The sequence below is a fragment of the Rattus rattus genome, chromosome 2 (assembly GCF_011064425.1).
Source record: "Rattus rattus isolate New Zealand chromosome 2, Rrattus_CSIRO_v1, whole genome shotgun sequence".
NCBI classification, from domain to species: domain Eukaryota; kingdom Metazoa; phylum Chordata; class Mammalia; order Rodentia; family Muridae; genus Rattus; species Rattus rattus.
The window spans coordinates 6631600-6651842 of record NC_046155.1 but is presented as its reverse complement, the minus strand read 5'-3'; the positions used below and the strand labels follow the sequence as shown (position 1 = coordinate 6651842).

Sequence of the window (20243 nt, the reverse complement as noted above, 5' to 3'; positions counted from 1 at the left end):
ATAATCCCAACTTTCAGGGAACCAGCCAGAGGATGGAGGATGGACTCTTGGAAGGCACAGCCAGAATGGCATGAATATTGTATTTGAAGGTGCCCCTGAGGGTTCTCCAGACACAAGACTGGCTAGAGACATTGGGTACACTATTGACCTTCCCAAAGGCAGTCTCCAGAACTGCAGCCAGGGACTCTGCAGAGATAGAGGATTAGCAAGGCTACAAAGAATTCCATTCTAGACCTTCAAGTCCACGGAATTGCTGCCTGGGAGATCAATATAAACAAAACATGCTAACTTTTAAGACCGTTTACTGTGGAGACACCTCTACTAGAGAACCCTCCGGGAAAGACCAAGGCGAGTACAGGAGGAAGTAAGTGGGGCTTCTTCGGGGAGGGGTGTGGGGGGGTGCCATTCTCAGTCACGACCCAGGGACCTGCCCCGAGGGTTGGGAACCCTCAGGAAACCTGGAGGTTCATCCTGCGCACGCACAATGCACCGAGGCCCCGAGAACCAGCTGCACCGAGTTCCCGAACACTTACTCTGGGACTGAGGTGGCAGCACCCACCCAAGCACCCCTGGCCCGGGCACCCCGCAGGCGGGAGGCGGGGCCAGGGGCGGAGCGTCCTAGGGGCGGGGCCTCAGAGGGGCCGGACCTAGCGGTCTATAAAGAGTGAAGTGCTCGGCGCGCGCCCGGTCTGAGCGAGCGCGCCCTTGCTTCAAAGCGGTAGCGACTCTCGCGCCTCCGGCTAGGCCTCCAACCCTTCTCTACCCTACGTCTCAGCCGCACCGCAGTTCTCCGGCCCTCAAGCGACCCAGGCTATCTTCCAGTCCCGGACTCCGGTACTGCGTCCCTAGACCGCCCGCTCCAGGACCAACCCAAGCTCCGCAGGCCGCGCGCCGCCATGGGGGTGGAAGGCTGCACCAAATGCATCAAATACCTGCTCTTCGTCTTCAATTTCGTCTTCTGGGTGAGCAGGCACTGGGGACGGGGCGCACCCCACGGCAGCCAGGCCGGGCAGCGCGCTAGGCCCAGCTGAGAAGGCGCAGCGCCACCGCGAAGTTGCGGCGCCACCTGTGGGCTCCGACCGCCGGTTGGGGTCCTGGCGCCCCTCGCCAGCGGGGTTAGGGCCGAGAGCTGAGCTTCCGGGCCTCCGCTCGAGGGGCTTCTGGGGCCGGGAAATCAGGCTCGCTCGCCTGTCCCCTCTGAGTGCTGGGAACTGGTGCAAGAGTCTGCGGGCTAGAGCCAGGTAATCAAGAGCCCTCAGCTGTGAAGGGGGTACTCGCACCCTCCTGAACGTTGTTTTGGGGACCATCCTGCTTCGCGAGCAGTGAGGGGGCTCGAGAAGGGCGGGATCTTGGCGCCCCGCCCCCATGAGCTCATCGTAGCCACCGCCCCTGGATAGGCGGCCTCGAAGTGGTGGGGGCACTCCATACTTGCCTTGGAGATATCAACCCCACTATTACACCACCCTTGCTTACCCTCTTAGCTTGGTATTGCCACCCTGGGAGGCTCGAGCTCCAGACCTAGAGGGCAGGGTGGCCGGGGCCGCGTGCTGCTGCTCACTGTGCCCCAGTTCCTAACCACCTCCACCCCCATTCCCCCAGCTGCCCCTCCTCCTTGTCTGTCGTCTCCTGCACAGATTACAGCCCCAGCCTGGCCCTTAAGATCCTGTGGAGTCTTTTGAAAGGAAGAGGGCATTCTGAGTTGGTGCAGGCCAGGGTGGTGCAATGATCTTGGGTCTGTACAAACCAGGGGCTTGGGATCTTTTCATATATACAGGATCTAAGCTGGGCTCTCCACTTTGGAAAGAGGTGCATACCCATGTGGTCATCTTGGAATGGAGACATGGGTATAGGAGGGTCTCCAAGTGTCCCTGGATCCTGACTGTCTACATTGCTGCGAGTAACCATTGGTTACTTACATATGGTCTTCTTTCCATTTCCTGACTGGGTTGGGAATGGGGAGTCTTAACAGACCTGCCAGCAGGGACTTGAGTGGGCAGTGCTGGCCACTCCTCCGGACAGTGGTGCCACCCTCCCCACTGCAGTGCACAGACTGCTCTTCCCACCACCCTCCTTCCCAGAAAGAAATGAGGTTATGCCAAGGCAGTGTGTCTCTAAAGTTGAAGCTGGGAGGGCAAACTTGTAAGACAGCCCCTAGAGTGAGTGTGTAAGACAGGGGACACCTGTTTCCCATCGTGGACTGCTGACGATCCCAGGGCGGGTGTGGGTGGGGTGGAGGGTAATAAGATGTGAGGGATGGGCAGGGACTGGACTAAACTCAGCTGGAGCTATGTATGCTGCACGACTTGCTGCAGGGACCAGTCACAGTGACTCCAGGGAACACCCTGAGGGGAGCAGCATGGGTGATGGGGCTAAACTTGCTCTGCCCGGGCATGCCTTGGGCTCTTGACTGGGTAGCCATGTTGGACAGTGTTTGTCTACTCTGAACCATGCAAGGAGTTAAATGCACTCCCAAGAAGTGTTTTATCCACCTCCCCACCCCCGTTACACCTCAGATGTGGGATGTCAGGACCCTGCAGGATATTTCTTTTTTGGCCCACCCACCTTATCCAACTGGCAGAACCCCCTAGGCTCCCTGGAGTGCTGGGGCTGGGTGAGGTTGCTTGTTTCCCAGGCAGCTGGGGTGGAGTGCCAACATGTCCCTGGGGTACTCTCTATCGAGGATCCAGGAAACGGTTCTAAAGCCTCTCCCTGCTCCCAGGGGCCTGCCTACTGACTGCAGAACAGCAAAAACCTTATCCTTTCACAATCCCATAGCCCTCTCCTCCCCACCCATGTTGGCCCCACAGTGAGTAGGATATGGTGCAGAGCCAGGCTACATCTGGTGAACACCACCCTGGCAGAGGAGCTCCTTCTGTGCCCCATGTAGCAAGGTCTGTCCTGTGGCTGATAGTTCCTGGTGTCATGAAATTGAACCTTTGGGGAACCCCACCCCACCATTCTGGTCCTTGGTCTTCACTTCTTCCCTCTAAAGTGAGAGTTCTTGGGGTCTCTGTCTCCTGGGATTGTGGGTAGACTAGCTAATGCACTCCAGAGTGGAGCAAGGGGCTTGGCGCAGAGAAGGCTCAGGAAATGGATGCTGGGCACAGTATCCAGAGGGAGCGGGGCCAAGGGAAGCTGAGCAATGATGTAAGAAGTGCCTAGGGAGGGGGCTGAGAGGTCCTGTGGGCCTGTGGTGGGTATGGGGGCTAAGAGCTCTTACGTAGCTCCCTTACGGTTGACAGTAAATGTTTCGATGAACACTTTTTAAAATTTCCAGTTTGAAGATTAAAGTGGTTTCTCTGTGGGAGGGGACATTCCAGGCACCCTTGCCTGCATGCTCTCACTCCCACCAGTCCTCCTTGGGCTTGAGTTCAGAACCTACTCAGGGCCTGGCAGAGTTCTAGACTCCCAAGATATACCGGGTAGGACACAAACCTGAAAGATGAGTGGTGTGCAGCAGTGACCATGTAAGATGCTCTTAGAAGTAGGGTAGTTACTTGTCCCTGAGACAGGTCTGGGATAAAGGGACCAGTCTCCTGACTCCGGCTGGGAATAGGGCAAGAGATCAGGGGATGGTTTATCCCACCTTTGGGGTGGGTCTGTAGGAACTTTGTGTGATAATGTCTCCATAGGAGTAGTCAGTTAAGGGGAGGAGGCTGCCACCAATCTTCACTGTGTTCCCCCACAGAACTGTCTGCTCCTCCAGCCTAAGGCTGCCGGTGGCCCCCTTCCAGTAGCCTAGGCAGCCAGACCCACCACAAAAGGCTGATTACAGCCTCTTAACTGGCATTTAATTCTCCAGGCTGAACATGACTGTCTGTCACCTAGCGGTCTGCTGCCTTCCTTCCGGCAGAGGGGCTCCAATCCTGTGGTAGAATGAGAACTTCCTGTGCCTAGGTTCACCAGTGGGAGAACAGACTTCCCCTCGTTTCCCCAGGCTGTCTGCCGGCCTGGCTTTGGGAAAGACAATTATTGGGTTGGGCTGCCTGAGATGGGGAAGTCTGGTTCATCCCTGGGCTGGCTTCACAAAAGGACATCCGAGCAGTGGGGGGCACAGAGCTAGAGTAGAGAAGTGGGAAGCCCCCTGATATCCTCTACTCTGGTTTCCACACACTGCCTCCTCATAGTAAGAGCCCAGACCCCATTCTTTCTGGACCCTTTAGGCTTTCTCTCTGCACTTGCCTTCTAGCTCCGTCCTACCTCACACAGAGCTTCTGTGACGCTCTAGGGGCATACCAACAACTGCCAACCTTGATTCCTGCACCCAGAGCCCTGCCAAGGGGATTGGAACCTCAGTTATAAAAGGCTTAGGGTCCAGCTGCCCTAGGGAGAGAACAGGAAATCACCCTTGTTCGTGGGAGAGGGTTCAGGTACCTGTGGCCCTGACACCAGGGAATCAGGTAGGACATAGTGTGAGTGTTGGGTGGCCCTGAGGTCCTATAGGTACCCATTTTGTTCCTAGGACTGTTGCTAGAGAATTAGGTGTCCCGAGAACTGGCCTTTGGTAGCCTTCAACTGTTTAGTACTCTGACCTGGCATGCCAGTGACTGACTGTGACCCCTAGTACCTCCCCCACAAACACAAACATACACACACACACACACACACACACACACACACACACACACGGGGGTGGGGGTGGAGAGAAAGAACACACTTCTAGATCCAGTCTAAGCTATTCTGCCTGGCTAGCTGCAGAGCATGGGTTATGCAAACTATTTGGGCTCTACCTTTGAGGGAACTGGTCACAAGGGGTTGGGCAGCGAGCAGTTGGTGGTGGGCATCCTGGAGTGGCTGCTAAAGTAACTGCAAAGGGGGTGTTGGGAGAGGGCGACTGCCTTCCTTCATGTGGAGTCTGGGGAGAGCTTCAGGGATGGGAGTGCAGGGGGTGCTTTAGAACCAGGACACCCATAGTTTTCTAGCCCCAAAGCACTGAGTTGGTAATCCAGGCCAAGAGCCTGGGAACCAGGCAATTTGGGCAGAAGATGCTGGGTAATAGGGCCCCCAAGGGTCCTGTGTTTCCCTTGCACTGTCTCACGGGTCACTCCATACACGATGTCAGCTTGGGTCATTAGCACTTTCTCAGGGTGGGTCTGTGGCATCCTCTGTGACTTGTTTAGCTGTGCTTTCACCCGTGGTCAAGCATCAGTGTTGGCTCTGTACTGCAGCTAAGCAGTAAGGTCCCAATGGTATTTACAGATGTCTGGTGTGGCTGGGTGCGGAAATGAGGAAGCTCAGGCCACCTGTCCTCCTGAAGCCCATCCCTGAGCCCTGGAGTGGGACCTTGTGTTGCAAGGGCTTGTGGAGTGTGACAAACATATACTGTGGCGTGTGACAGGCACATACTGTAGAGTATGACAGGTATATAGTGTGGAGTGTGACAGGCATATACTATCACTGCCGTCTACCCACTAGTGTTAATTCACCTCACAACTCTTTTTGTCTGTTTTCAAGGCAGAGCTTTTCTGCCTCCTGAAAACCAGGCTCAAGAGATCGCCTGCCTCCACCTCTGCCCTTGCCTCTGCCTCTCCTCTGCCTCTGCCTCTGCCTCTCCTCTGCCTCTCCTCTGCCTCTGCCTCTGCCTCCTCTCTGCCTCCTCTCTGCCTCCTCTCTGCCCCTCTCTGCCCCTCTCTGCCCCTCTCTGCCCCTCTGCCTCCACCTCTGCCCCTGCCACTGCCTCTGCCACTGTCACTGCCTCTGCCTCCTCTCTCTGCCCCTCTCTGCCCCTGCCCCTGCCCCTGCCCCTGACTCTGCCCCTGCCCCTGCCCCTGCCTCTGCCTCCGCCTCCTCTCTGCCCCTCCCTGCCCCTGCCCCTGCCCCTGCCCCTGCCCCTGCCCCTGCCTCTGCCTCTGCTTCCCAAGTGCTGGGATTAAAGGTACTGTGCCACCATCACCTGGACTCTCATTACTTTTCATGGCTAAAAGTCCTCATCCTAGGGAAATGGCCTGGCCTTTGCCCCAGGAAACAGTCTTCTCCTGTACTCTAGAGACCATGATAACAGTTCATTCAGCTCTCCCAAAGTAACACTCTGCTGGACTGTTATCAGATAAGGGGACTGAGGTTTCTAAGCAACTAGCTGCCACTCGAGGAAGCAGTGGGATAGGGCAGAACTGCACTCCACTGTGCTGCCATGTTCCATAGTCAAAGTGGCCTGTAAGGCTGTGCCAGCCCTGCAGCCTGGCCTTGAGACAGAGGGTCCTGCCTAACCTGGGACAGACGGAAGCCTCTTGGTGCTGCTGGTGGTAATGCCAGAGCTATGTAGAGCTTCTGCCTACTCTCAGCCCCTGCCTCCCTTTGTATTTTTCTGGGTACCAGGCCTCCCTGGAGCCTCTGCAGCACTCATCCTAGAGGAGGGCAGGTACAGGACAGGTGGGGAAGGTACTTCTAGCCTCCTTGCCTGAGAAGGAGCCGTGTAGTGTGGCACATTGTAGAGTGGCCCAGCCCAATCTCCTGTACCTCAAGACAGCAGTGTATTCTCCCATGGCCATGCCTTAGCCCTTTCCACCACCACCCCCAGGCTATCAGTTGGGCCCCAGAGCTAGGCTTTTGCTTTACTGCCTATTTTTAGATGCTAGGACAGTGGCTTCCTGAGGCAAGGGGCCTTGTGAAAGGAACCATACTTCCTGGCCAAAGCAAGGATTCCTGCCTCTCTCTCTAGCTTCCTTCCTGAGCTTCCTTTGGTTGACTGTAAGTCTTTACCTCTCCTAGGAAGGCCTGAGTAAGATCCATTATCTCTCAGGGAAGAATCTGGCCTTGTCCCCATCGTCCATGCCCCAGACCAGGTCCTGAACTCCTGTGGTGCCTTGAACACATGAGATGAACCTGCCAGGAACCCCGTTAAGGCAGCACCTAAGTCAGCCTCTTTACCTAACCAATGCCCCTAAAAACACTCTGAACCTCTTAACGCTGACTTATCCCAGTCACCCAGGGAAGGCCTCTTGAGGCCACTGCCTTTGGGCTCCACAGCCTCTGCCATCATAGGAGAGGTTCCTGGAACCCCTTGGCACCTCCAAATTGCTTAGGTGGGCAGGCATTTTGTGGTACACCTTCCAGTTTGCATCACGTACCCAAAAGGCTTTGAGTAAGCCCCAACCCTCAGCCTTTGGTTTTTCTCTTGCGGCACGAAGGGTCACTTAAAGGAACAAGCTATTGTTACAGTGAGCTTTATGGAGCATTTTGGGGTATCTGGGTGAACATTCACACCTACCAAGCTGGTTTCAGGAGCCTTGTCCCTTCCTAGTGGGCTTCGTGTGGGTAGCAATGGGAAAGCTTCAGAGAAGCCCCTGTCTGAGGTTGGGCCAAGGCTGGGCAGGGGGCAGCTAGCACAGAGTAGAACACTGTCCCAAGCCTGTTCCCTTTCAGTCACTTCTGGGAAACCACAAGCCCAGCTGGGCAGGGACCCAGCACGCTTGGCAGCTTCTCATCTTGTTAAAGTTTGAGTCTGTTATGGATTAGTCCTTAAGAAGGAGGAAGCAACATAATCCTGCATAGAGTCATGAATGCATCCTTTTGTGTCAGGGAAGGAACTCCAGGAACCTGGACATGCCACCTGGGTGCTTCCCACCCCCACCTCTAAGCAGAAGGTCTTTTAGGCTCCAGGAGCAGGTGGCAGAGCCACCTGGAGAAAGGAAGCTTTGGGCAGAGGTGTCTTAGGCCCCTGAGTGGGTTCTCGAAGACATCCCAGATTCTGCTGTCGGTAAGAATCTTCGCGGCTCACTTGTTCCTCAGCTCTGTCGAGAGCTAAATACAGTGACATCATATTTAGCAGCCTGTGCGTATCACTTCCCCTGTTTACAAATGACGAGGAGGGTGGAGGAGATTGAGATGGATCTGTGATACCCTAGCTCGCATGTGATACAGCCAGACGCTCAGGCCATCCTTACCCTTACCTGGGGCTCCATCCAGTGGCACCCCTCCATTTTCCATGGACACCAGACTTTCTTTCTTATATTCTTTTTTTAAACGGGTGCGAGTGTTGCCCAGATTTTGCAGATCATTCTGAACCTATGGTTCTAGAGACAAGATGTATATATATATATATATATATATATATATATATATATATATATATATATATACCTGACTGCTACTAATCACTTGGACACCCCTATCCCCTTCTTGGGCCTGGGGAATGTAGTTTAGCAGAGCCACTGATCCAGGGACTGTGGAGTGGAGCGAGGGTGGGGTAAGTAGCTTTCTGAAGCTGTGCTTGACATATAATAGTCAACATTTACACTCCATGAAACTTAGCACCTTCAGGAGAGTATCCTGGGCTCTCTGTGGTCCCCCTTTATCCCATCTCACGGCAGAATTTCTGTTGGGTTATCACCGTACTATCTTGAACGAACTTTGAATTCTGCTTTCATCTGAGCAGGGTCAGAAGGCACCAGCTGCTTCATCTTCTATGTGCTCCTTTTATTCCCCATGATTGAACTGTCCTCCATGCTGTCTCACGGGCCCGTCTTTTCCCTGGAGATTCCGCCATGAGATGGACCCAGGGTCTGCCCATTCACTGCCCAGGGGACATATGGACTGCTCTAGGTCGGGCTGTAACAGGGAAACATTTGGGGGACATGCACACACGAGCATAAGACCTGAAGTGCAAGGCTGGCTGTGGTAAGTGGGAGGTGGCAGCTAACTTTCTCAGAGGCAGACTTCAGAACTGCTTGCCAATGCAGAAGCACCACTCCTCACCCCACCCGGGAGCACCGGTGGCAATTTGGGGTCAGTGGGTAGATTCGTAATCTCCTTGTGGCTCTTTAGTGCTTCATGATGTCAGGAGAGTAGTCTGAACCAGTGCTTGCATGCCCTCTGTGTGTGTGTGGGATGTGTGTGTGTGTGTGTGTGTGTGTGTGTGTGTGTGTACACATCTTGGTTCTTTTTTTTTTTTTTTTTTTTTCGAGCTGGGGACCAACCCAGGGCCTTGCGTTTCCTAGGCAAGCGCTCTACCACTGAGCTAAATCCCCAACCCCGTGTATACACATCTTATGAAACATGAGTGTGGTTTAGCTCTCTTACCATGGAGTTTTGGAAGTTCCTCATCTGTTTTGGTTATGTTAGTTACATTTGAAGCTGAGGTTTCTTTCCAGCCTCTTGGTCCTTGAAGACCCTTGTCCCACCTTCCTGGGTCCCTTACTTTTCCTAGCACTCCCTCTACCTCTCCCTAGAGCAGCAGGGTGAAGGGTCACTTTGCTGGAGGAAGTCATCCCAGTGCCTGACTTTCCTTCCCATTCAGCTCTGATTGCCCCTGGGACAATGGGGTGAGTGGCCAAGTCCCTATTCCCAGATGCCTTGCCTACCCCCACCCCAGTTTGGCCTCTCTTCTGATTGACAGCCACAGATCCTTAGCTTTCTCTTTTTCTTTCTCTCTTTTTATTCAGGTCTGTCAGTTAAAGAATAAAGCCCAGAGACTTTTCTGGAGTCAACTCCCTGATCCCAACTCTTTTATAAAACCTGTCTGTAAGTGATGGCTTGGCCAGACACCCACATTAGCAGCCTTTGGGCCTCAGCTGAACAGCATCTCTCACCCCGTTTTGCCCCCAGTTCACACAGACAATATCCCCTTACCATTAGAGAAGCCAGAGTCAAGCATGGTTGTGTGCTCGACTGTTTTACAGGTAAGCACACAGACTGAGGAAAGCAGGGTGACCCACCAGCTGCCCCTCAGCCTCTGTGGCTATCAGGGTTTGTCACCGCAGGGTCATGTTACCACCAAGGGAAGGATGGGGAACAGGTGTGCCTCCTGGTTCTCCTGCCCTGGGACATCTCAGAAAGACCTCTGGACCAGTTCTTAAACAAAATAAGTGATGTTTCAAAGGAAGCCAGGTTACCAGGGCAACTCAGTCCTGTCACTGCCTCCTCAAGCCAGTTTAGGAGTCTGGCACTGTGCTGCCTGTTGGAGCCTGTGCCATGCCCTACCCTCCTGCCTCTGTTGCCCAAGTTGATGGCTAGGCTCTTACGGGTGTGTAGACAGAGCTGTCACTGTAACATGCTGGAAGGTCTGGGGATCCCCAGCATTACGAGGGCTGTTACACATGAAGGCACCGTCAGAGTCTCAGTCTTCATGCCATTTGTGGATTGGGCAACAGGTGCTTGGTGTGACTTTGATTTTTATATTACACACTCTCTTCTCTTAGGCCCTGGTGGAGGTTGGGGGCTCATCCCTCTTGGATTGGAGTGTGAACATGGAATTAAACACCTAAAGAGGAGACTGAGAAACTGAGGAAGAAGGGCGCATGAATGGGGAAGGGGTAGAGGGCGATGGTGATCAGGAGAAAGTATCCCCCACCACAGCTTCCTCTTTGAGGGTTAAGCAGAGCACGAGATCTTAGGGTAGAAGAAGGTAGGTGAGTTCCATATGTCCTCTTTCTGGGACCATCCTGCTTGGGAATTTCCCCAGAACTTTCTTGAGCTGTGTTCTGTCCTGAATCCCCAGAGTGAAGAGCAGGTGCCTTTTCAGGCCTGGGTTCTGGTTTCTCTTTGCTGTCTCTCCTGGGGAGTGCCACTGACCCTTCCAGAAGAGAAGGCCTAGAAGTGGGGAAGAGATTGGTCTGTTCTCACCCTGGGGCCTGGTGACATCACATGGTCACCCCTCTCCTCCTGGCAGGGAGACCTTGGTGTCTCTACCACAGAGTTCTCAGTACCCTGCCTGAAGCAGTCTCTACACAGTCTCAGGGCCGTTGGGACAGGGTACCAGAGGAGAGCCCGCCAGCATCCTGAGTGGCTAGGGCTCATTGTGGCCACTTCCCAGATAAAAGTTGTATGGTTGGTCAATAAAGAACAGTAGGGGGAAAAATGTTTCCTGTTGATTTTGGAGACAAGGTTTCAATAGCCCAGGCTAGTCTCAAACTCACATGACCTTGAATTCCTGATCCTCCTGCTTTTACTTCTCAAGTGCCACCAAACCCAGTTTATGTGGTGCTAGCTTGAACCCAGGTCTCCCTACAATGCCAAAGCCTCTTATCAACTGAGCCACGTTTTCTGCCCAAACTTTCTTGTTTGTGTCGTGCACTATTAGAGGCATACTTGAACTCTGTTCTAGAGTTACAATGAAAGGAGCTGGTGGGACCCAGAGCTCAGCGGCAGTGGCTCAGACAGTGAGCAGACCCCATGGGCCTGGTTGACATCCGGCTCCACAACTGGAAGTGATGGCTTTATATGATAAGCATCGTAGGGTTCCATCGCCTCACAGCGCTCTGGCCTCTATATGACATTGTTCCTGATTTTTTTTCCTAGCTGGCTGGAGGTGTGATCCTAGGTGTAGCTCTGTGGTTGCGCCATGATCCACAGACCACCAGCCTTCTCTACCTGGAACTGGGAGACAAACCAGCACCCAGCACCTTCTATGTGGGTGAGTAACAAAGAGACAGGGTCTAGTCCCAAGTCCAGAACAGTCAGGGAGGGCTTCCAGGAAGAGGCTGATGAATCTGAATCTGGTGGGTGGGGCATTAGAACCCACAGTGGCCTAGGCCTAGTAGGAGCTGGAGAGGGAAGCTGCCTACAAGAGGAGAGTTGGGTTGGGTGTGGTGCTGCTGGGGACCCCACAGATCTGAGACTGGGCTAGACTGAAAGGAAGCAGCTGGGAGGGGCAGGGGCCTTGTAGGACCTTGCTTATTTTAACATGGACATTTCTAGTGAACCTTCCTGGGCAGGGTGGGGCTGGATGCCTGGGCTAGCAACAGCTGAGGCCCCAGGAGTCCTGAGTTGGGGAGGGCTGGAGACAGTGAATGACTCAGATACCCCATCACACCCCACCCCACCCCCACCAGCAGAGGCCAGACTGCTGCACCTGCCTTATTTGGCTGCCTGTGGGGGACTGAGCACCTCCCTCTCAAGCAGGAAGATAGCGGCCGTGCTATGCTGTCCTATGCTGTGGTCCACTATTCTGTGCTGAAGGAGGAAGCTTTCCTCCTTCCTCCCCCTGGAAGAGGGACCTGGTGTCCCAAAAACTGAAGAAGTATTTGGAGATGGTTTCACCCTTCTAAAGCTCTCACCTTCATCAGGGGTCTAATGTGGATCTTCCTCCTCCTCCTGTGGAGCCTAGAAGGGGCTGGGGAGACATGCTTGAGGCTGAGTGGGGACCAGGAGATCTGAAGTAATCAGCATTCTCCCTTTCCGCCTAAGTGCCCCAGAGCAGACAGGGCTTTGGTCACCACATGACTCGCTCTATTTCCTTCCTCCCTATACTCTGCTCACAGCTTCAGCATGGGTAAAATGGACCTTGGTAGAGTCCAGACAGTGTAGGCTGGGGGCAGAACCTGGTTTCCTTCGAGGAAGGCTGTGAGGGGTAGCAGTTTTCAGGTGTGGTTGTTAGTAGGAAAGGGCCCACACCAGCTATCCGTCCTTGGATCTGGTACCTTCAGAGGAGGAGGAGGATGCCCACTAGCTCATACAGACACTGGCTTGTTGTGTAGCAACTGGTATGGGTCTCTTTACAAGGGAGATCTGGGCATCAGAGACAGACAAGGGGAAGGCTGTGTTCCCACTCTGCACTGGTATGGCAGGAGAGGCTGGGTACCCTGCAGAGCCCAGATAGGGTGGCCTAGGAAGCAGGTCTCTGTCCTCATGTTCTCGTAATAGTCTACTTCAGTCTCCAGTTCCAGAGCTGCTCAGCCACCTGCCCATCTGGGGTTATGGCCCCCTGGATACTGGGGAAATAGTCTCAGGGACTACACTGTGTAGCAGGTTGGGTGCTGACAGCAAGGCCCATAGCCTATGGGTAGGAGCTACTCTGGCTGCTGTGTCCCTGGACAACCTGAATTGACTTTCTGGAGCCTCCTGCTGCCCCTGAACTGAGCTCCTCTAGGAGCAGATGTAGTCCTGAAAAAGGTGTCTTGTCCAGTGTTTAGGAGAGTGAGTTCAGGGCTTGCTTAACATCCCAGAAACCACCACAGGGGCTTTAGGTGAGACATGCGTTAGGCCTAGGAAGTCCTGGGACAGTGCCTGTGTGTTGGGTGCCCGACTGTATGTATCCACCTTTTGAGACAGCCTACACCTCATCTTGAGGTTGGGGTTTCAGGGCTTGACAACAGGGGCCTGGTTGAAGGTGCTCTGCGCGTTGGGAGGCAAAGGTGAAACCAGTTTCTAGGCAGCCCTGGTGGGAGGTTTCCCCTAGACCAGACATGTTTAGTGAGGCCAGAGGATTTGGCCTGTTTCTAAGTCTGGCAGCAGGTCCAGGCCACGGTACTTTCTCCGCTGGTCTGGCCAGGCAGGGGACAATGGGCCTGACTCTGTACAAGGAAGCTTGGACTGCCCTGCATTGTTGCCGTGGAGACTGGGGGATGGGCTGCTTCTACTGAGGAACCAAGAGATGGAGGGCTCATCAGAGACACAATGTGCTTTCCCTCGGGGCTAAGGGGTACTGTGGCCACTGAGGCAGGGACATGGTCCAACTAGTGCCTCATGGGCCACAGTGTTCCCCTGTAAACTCACAGCCCAGCCAGTGGCAGATGTTGGGTGCTCTGCTCAAACTACCCCTATCATTCTGTCAGCCCTCCAGCCACCCACCCACAGGTTCCTGTCCTTAAGAGTTAGGTGAGCAGAATGGTTATACACCAGCGTTCCTGAGATGAGGTGCCTGGAGTTGGTTACTGGCTTAGCTTACCCTTGACTTCACACTCATCCAGTATTGGGAGTCCTGGGCATCGGCCCCCGACATCCACGCCACTTCCCCATTTCATGCACTGAAGTGGGTAGTCTGCCTCAGCCCTCTACAGTGAGTGCTGAGGAGAGTTCCTGATCTCAGGTGCAGGTGGTGGGGGACTGGCTCCAGAGCAGAGCATACCTGTGAAATGGAGATTACCCGTGTTCTCTGGGCACTGAATTGCTGTTTTGTCCTCCAGTGGCAGTGGCGGCTCCTCTCACAGGACACTGAGGCACAAATGGCGCACATTGCTAACCTCTGCCTGTTGTGGTTGTGAGTCAGATCTTCCTATCTCAGGCAGTGGTGCATGCAGCCTGCTTACCCAGCTCTTCCCCTCCCCAGGCATCTACATTCTCATTGCTGTGGGAGCTGTGATGATGTTTGTAGGCTTCCTGGGGTGCTATGGGGCCATCCAGGAGTCCCAGTGCCTGCTGGGGACGGTGAGTAGAAAGGGCTGAAGGGCTGGGGAGCAGGGTTTCTGGCAACTTACGTGTCTTCCCCAAGGTTTTGGTTTTCCTGTTTGCTTGATTTCCATTGGGTCTGCATATGAATATACATCTTAGAAAAAGGGATTTCACTTTAGAAAAAAATAGACTCCAGAAGGGCATCTCACCCCTAAAGCCAGCCTTAGTGCTCCTGACCATACTAGCTACTGGAGAAGAAGCTGAAGCCCAGATAGATATGCCTTCTAGAGCCTGGTCAGCCTGGGAGAGAGGCTCTGACAGTATCGAAAGCAGGGGAAACGAATGAAGCACACTTCATAGTTTAACCTTTCCATGGGTGTAGGATAAAGGAGGTGAGGAAACTGAGGTCAGGGTTGCGAGGTGTTTTGCTGCATGTGCCTCAGTGAAGGCTGTGGACACTTGGATTTGTCAGCTGCATTTCTTACACCAGCCATATCCTGCAGAATAGGAAGCAGGGGGAGGCCGTGACAACTTGGCCATCTCAGTGGGGCTGTATCAGGCTCTGTCTCTCAGTGGCTCTACGTGGGTCATTCTTAATCAGGCCATGGTTAGTGGATACAGCCAACCCCCTTGGCACATAGTTGTTGGTCACGTGGGCTAGGCCTGGGCTTGCTGGTCAAGGCTCTGACCTCTTTCTCCTAGTTCTTCACCTGCCTTGTGATCCTGTTTGCCTGTGAGGTAGCTGCGGGCATCTGGGGCTTTGTAAACAAAGACCAGGTAAGCCAGATTCACTGGGGAGGGAGATAATGCCCTCTGCTCTGAGCCCATAGGTTATCGGGTACTTTTTTTTAATTTCTGGGGCCCATTGGTGGGGGCAGGGTCTTGAGAGCTTAGTGGAAGAGGTGGCATGGGGCTGAGCACATGGGGGTGGGATGAATACTCTTGGTGGTAGCCCCTTCGCTGCACGTGACCATGATTCTCCCCCAGATCGCCAAGGATGTGAAGCAGTTCTACGACCAGGCCCTTCAGCAGGCTGTGATGGATGATGATGCCAACAATGCCAAGGCAGTGGTGAAGACCTTCCACGAGACGGTACAGCTAAGCTGGAGCAGGAGGGCAGGTTGTGGGGTGTGTGGGGGCATGAATCCCAGATCTCTGTAACAAGACAAGGCCTGGGAAAGGTTCTCCTCTATGATTAGATTCCCCAGGTAGGAATCTAATGGGCCTCGTTTTCCCAGGGGTTTGGAGGAATGGGACTTGTGTGCAGGGTGACCAACCAGGCAGAAGACAGACAGCTCCCAAGTGTATATTTTGGGGTGATGCTGTGCTGTGGGCTTGATCTTTCCCTTGACAGTGTTGTTCTTGGTCTCTGCAGCTCAACTGTTGTGGCTCCAATACGCTGACCACACTGACCACCACCGTGCTGAGGAACAGCCTGTGTCCCTCAAGCGGCAACCCATTCACTCAGCTTCTGAAGGTGCCGTGGAGTGGGGATGGGCATCATATCCTGGGTGGTAGGTAGGGGAATGTGGCACGCCAGGAAGATGAGCACTCTGAACAGGACCTCTGAAAGGCCCATAGACCATCTCAATTAGTGGGATACAGGGTCCTGACAGCCTGGGTTAACCCCTGCAATATCCTGAAAACCTGTTCTCTTGAGTAGTCCCTCAAACACTGGTACCCTAGGGTACTAGTGAGGTCAAAAACACTACCCCGTGATAGAGAAGGCCACAGGCAGCAGGTCCATGTGTTTTACATTTATTTACATGTGGAAGATAAGCTGTGGTGCCTAGGCCCCGTCACTGAGTAGGGTGGTAGCTGTGACTTAGCCACTGACTGTTAACCACCCTCTTGCCATCCCTGCAGGAAGACTGCCATCAGAAAATCGATGAGCTCTTTTCTGGGAAGCTGTACCTCATTGGAATTGCAGCCATTGTGGTAGCTGTTATTATGGTAAGCACAGGGCCTCTGGTGGGTGGGCGGGCAGAAAGCATCCTTCCCAGGGTCTTAGGTGCTGACTGTGCCTCTCCCTCCTGCAGATCTTCGAGATGATTCTGAGCATGGTGCTGTGCTGTGGCATCCGGAACAGCTCCGTGTACTGAGGCCCTTCGCTTCACACCAGAGGGTCCCTGGAATGACCAGAGGCCACCTTGGGGGCCATGACCTGTGTATATACTATTTCTGTATTACTCTGCTACACTTAGCCTTTTTACTTTTGAGTCTTTTTTGTTCTGAACTTTTCCTGTCACCTTTTGGAGCCGACACCACACATAGGTGGCGTATGTGGGGACGTAGAGGTGGAGCTGGCCCTGGCTGGCAGGGCCCTGTACTTCTGGGACCCCTGGAGAGTTCTGCCTGCTGAGCCAAACCTCCTCCATAGCTACTTGCCCAGAGGCCACATAGCCAAGCTAGAAGGCCATGTCCACCCACTCTGCCCACTGTGGGTCACATTGCTCCCATCTTTTTAATCCTTGTCCCTTTCCTGCCTCCATTTCAAGAGCTGGGTTTGTAAGCACTCTTATGCCTTCAATGCACTTATTCTTTCTAACATGTCACCTTCAACTGTAATTAAATCTTGAAACAGTCATTTAATAAAGGAGGAAAAAATCAGGCATGCTAATGGGACTGCCAGACCTCTTCCTGTGCCAGTGGTGTCAGAGACCTGGCTCGTCAGCTCTGAACTTTGCCAGGTACAGGGTGAGCAGGTCCAATAGAGGCTGTGGAACACAGTGGGTGGGGAGGGCTGGGACCCTGGGAGCACTCCATGTTGAGTACTCCCTCACTTTTGTACCTCCCTGTACTGGGAGCTCAATGCTGACCTAACACCAGCCTTGACCTCATTTCCACTCATCTGTTGGGAATGCCAGGTCGGCTGAGTCGGGTAGGAGGAGCCACAAGGCAGGGGAATCCAGCACAGAATGTTGGGGATAAACTGCAAGAACACTTTCCTTTTGAGGGACAAGACAGTAAAGGTTAGACCATTACCCCATCTCAGGTATCTAGGTGTTGGAAATATTCCACTGAGCTGGATGGTTCTAGCTTGTGTCTCAAGAAATAAGGCAGTCCGCTGAGCTCAGCCCTGTGAACTGAGGATCAGGCTAAAGCAACCTCCTGGACACAAGGGGCAACCACCACTGTCTTTCTATTTGACTCCTGTCTGCACCCCTCCCCCAGGCTGCTGGCATATTTAATTGGCCACTAGAGGGGAGAAGTCCTGGCTAAGATTCAGGTCCCAGCAGTAGGCTGATTTGTCGGTGAACCCCAAGCTTGTACTAGGGCATTCTAGGTCTCAGCCACCTCCACCCCCCACGCCAGGGCAACCTGTTCCATGCTTGGCTGGCTTCTGAGGAAACCTTTATATTCTATGTTGTGAGGCCCATGGGCACCAGGCCAAGGCTGTTGGAAGCCTGCTGCACAGCTTCAAGAACATAGTAAAGGAGGAGAGAATGCAGCAGCCCAGTGGATCCTCAGACTCTGGTGCCTAAGGATGCAAGAAAACAGTCCCAGGCCTGGAGGAGGATTATGTGTGGCCTTGAATAGTAGGGTCAGCGTCCAGCACCTAAAGCGTCCGTCCGTGCCCGTGTCAGGAAGCACAGACAGGCAGAGCCCACGGTAACGGCCTCGAATCTATGAAGCCCCAACCAACCCATTCCAAGGACCACCACGTCTCTTTACGCCAAGAGCCAACCAGGACCTTGGTCCCGCCCCACTCCAGAAAGCCAACAAAGCACAAGACCCGCACCACTTCCGCCCAGGGCCGGAAGTGTCTGGGAAACTGGTTGTAGCTCGCAGTGCGTAGTGACGCACTTCCTCGTGTCGGACCCGGCCCAGGTGGCTTCTGACAGACGACGCTAGAAGCCTCAACCCTTTGCGATTGGCAGTTAACCCTAGAGTATTGTGGGAATCACGGCTCCGCCTTTTCCCCTTTCGTCATTTCTGGGTGGATTTCCGTGTGCGCTCCGGTCTTCGGGATGGCACACATGTTACAAGTCCCGGCAGGCATTAGGCAGTGACCCCATTGCCTTCTGGGAGTTGTAGTTTCTCGGGCGCTGAAGCCACAATATTCTGATAGCCCGAGACTCGGTTTCCCAGGAATCCGAGCGAGATTGAACAGGCCGGAATCCCGTGGAACTGGCGGGACGCAGCGGGAAAGGTGGCAGGTTATTGAAGAGTGTACGGACGCTGGAACGGTGAGCACTGGCCTCCCTAGGGCCGCGACCGGGCCAGTACCGTGCCTGTTTCTGCCACCTCCCCCTCCGGACCCCGGGTGGTGCCTTCAGTGTGTGCCCAGAGAGGCTGCGCTTTGCTAAGAGCTCGTGATGGGACGAGCCGCTGATGGAGATCCCCTGTCACCAGCATCTCCCAGCGCTCATCTATTGTATGTCCACACTGTTATGATCTCATGGTTGACTCTCTCCTTAACCCCACCTAACCTGCAGCTCCACATCTGTGCACGCTAGGATACCCTTTAGCCACCCAGCTTCGCGAGGCCTCCGGTCCGGTTGTGAGTAGAGGCGCCTGGCACACAGTGGAGGTGAAAGACCAGAGCCGGGGAGGGTGGGGAGGGGTGCGGCATTTGGTACACCCCTCACGGCAGAACTGGGACTGCCTTGCTACAGGTGGGACGGATGTCAGGTCTTATGGCGGAGACAGAGGCCGGCTTGGAGGTTGAGGAACCCACCGAGGATGACACCCTGCCTTCTGACACCGTCTCCCTCAGCGACTCGGACTCTGACCTCAGCTTACCTAGTGGTGTGGAGGTCCAAGCGTTGTCCCCAGAGAGGCTTTCTGGGGAGAGCCAGGAGGACTCGGGCCCTGATGACCCTCCCTCGCACCCCACGGGCATTCCCACCACTGCAGTGCAGCCATTCCACCTCCGAGGCATGAGCTCCACTTTCTCCCAGCGGAGCCACAGCATCTTTGATTGTCTGGAGAGTGCAGCACGGCAGGAACCGTGCTCTGCTCCCCAAACCAGTGTGGTTGACAATTGCAGCTTCAAGCGGCCTGTGGCTCTCCCAAGTCAGACTCCAGCAAGGAGCTTGAGCAGAGTGCATGGGAACACTGGCCCGACCAGGGTACACCCTGTCCCTGACTATGTGTCACACCCTGAGCGTTGGACCAAATACAGTCTGGAAGATGTGTCTGAAACCAGTGAGCAGAGCAATCGTGATGCTGCCCTGGCTTTCCTGAGCTCTCGAAGCCAGGCATCCCCCACAGACTATGTGCCCTCTTTCAACCAGGACCCCTCTAGCTGTGGGGAGGGAAGAGTGGTCTTCACCAAACCAGTTCGGGGCAGCGAGGCTAGGGCTGAGAGGAAGAGGGTCCTAAAGAAGGGGGTTGTGTCAGGTGCAGGGGGTGAGGCCTCAGTGGAGCTAGCCCATCTCGCCGGGCCTGAGGCTGAGGAATGGAGTGGCCACCAGGGACAGCCAGAGGTGGTGGTGCCTTCAGAAGCTGCGCGTCCTGAGTCCTCATCAGGCTCCATAGGTATGAAAACTGTTGGTTTCCATGGCAGCAAGAAGCGGAGCAGAGACCACTTCCGGAACAGGGATAGTAACCCGGAGGGGCCAGGGTCTGAGAGAGGACCCTCAGTTTGACTGCAGTGCCATCGCTCCACCTCCTCACCTGCCCAGTCCAGGTGGGACAGTGTGGGCTCTCTGTAGTAGGGATGTGTGGGCCTCAACTCTGGCAGAGACTGGGAATTGTGGGTCAAGGGACCTTGAAGGCCTTTGTGCCCCATTGTTTGGGGTGAATAATAAAGGTTTTGAGTATTTACTGAATTTTGTGAATTTTTCTCGGCCCCACTCAAGAGTTATGTCCAAACAGTCCTGGGCAGCTAACTACAGGACTGCATCTCTACCAGCCTCATCCTGCCTTCCCCACTCTAGTGAGGACCGCTGTGAAGGTTTGCCGTGGGCATTGATGTTTGTCACTGGTAACCTACCCAGAGGGAGTGGGCTCGTAGCTGTGTTCAGCCTTGTGCCCCTGATGATACTGGATGAGCATAATCTGGTCCCCCGCCCCCCAGAAACCAGTGCAGCCCCAGCACTGGGCCTGCACAGACCACGGGTTCTAGGAAGAGGATAAGTTGTGAGCCAGCAAATGGTTGGTGTCCGGGCTGTATGTCTCCAGGACTTGTGACCTCTGTGTAAGACACAGCTGATGCTAGATCCGTCAGCTGAAGCTGGGCCAGGGAGGAG

At 54.4% G+C, this 20243-nt stretch overlaps 2 protein-coding genes across 4 annotated transcripts; both read left to right on the top strand.

Moving 5' to 3' along the window:
- The first annotated feature begins 643 nt into the window (after positions 1-643).
- On the top strand, positions 644-16666 carry Cd81 (CD81 molecule). Its single transcript, XM_032891366.1, has 8 exons — positions 644-962; positions 11236-11350; positions 13985-14082; positions 14749-14823; positions 15034-15138; positions 15422-15523; positions 15913-15999; positions 16086-16666. The coding sequence occupies exons 1-8, from the start codon at positions 897-899 to the stop codon at positions 16146-16148; spliced, it is 711 nt and encodes a 236-aa protein (XP_032747257.1). The 5' UTR covers positions 644-896; the 3' UTR covers positions 16149-16666.
- A 325-nt stretch (positions 16667-16991) lies between these two features.
- Tssc4 (tumor suppressing subtransferable candidate 4) lies at positions 16992-19823 on the top strand. 3 transcript variants are annotated; one of them, XM_032891364.1, is made up of 3 exons: positions 16992-18236; positions 18486-18550; positions 18666-19823. In XM_032891364.1, exon 3 carries the CDS (start codon positions 18675-18677, stop codon positions 19638-19640), a length of 966 nt encoding a protein of 321 aa, XP_032747255.1. In that variant the 5' UTR covers positions 16992-18236; positions 18486-18550; positions 18666-18674; the 3' UTR covers positions 19641-19823. The 3 variants fall into 3 exon arrangements, with proteins under 3 accessions (XP_032747255.1, XP_032747254.1, XP_032747253.1); XM_032891363.1 differs by having other exon boundaries at positions 18486-18580; XM_032891362.1 differs by having other exon boundaries at positions 16992-18550.
- Positions 19824-20243: the final 420 nt, after the last annotated feature.

Coding starts and splice junctions, on each gene's coding strand:
- Cd81 (XM_032891366.1), top strand. CDS start 897: ATGGGGGTGGAAGGCTGCACCAAATGCATCAAATACCTGCTCTTCGTC. Junction 14,083..14,748: donor CCCAGTGCCTGCTGGGGACG/GTGAGTAGAAAG, acceptor TCTTTCTCCTAG/TTCTTCACCTGCCTTGTGAT. Junction 16,000..16,085: donor TTGTGGTAGCTGTTATTATG/GTAAGCACAGGG, acceptor TCCCTCCTGCAG/ATCTTCGAGATGATTCTGAG.
- Tssc4 (XM_032891364.1), top strand. CDS start 18,675: ATGTCAGGTCTTATGGCGGAGACAGAGGCCGGCTTGGAGGTTGAGGAA.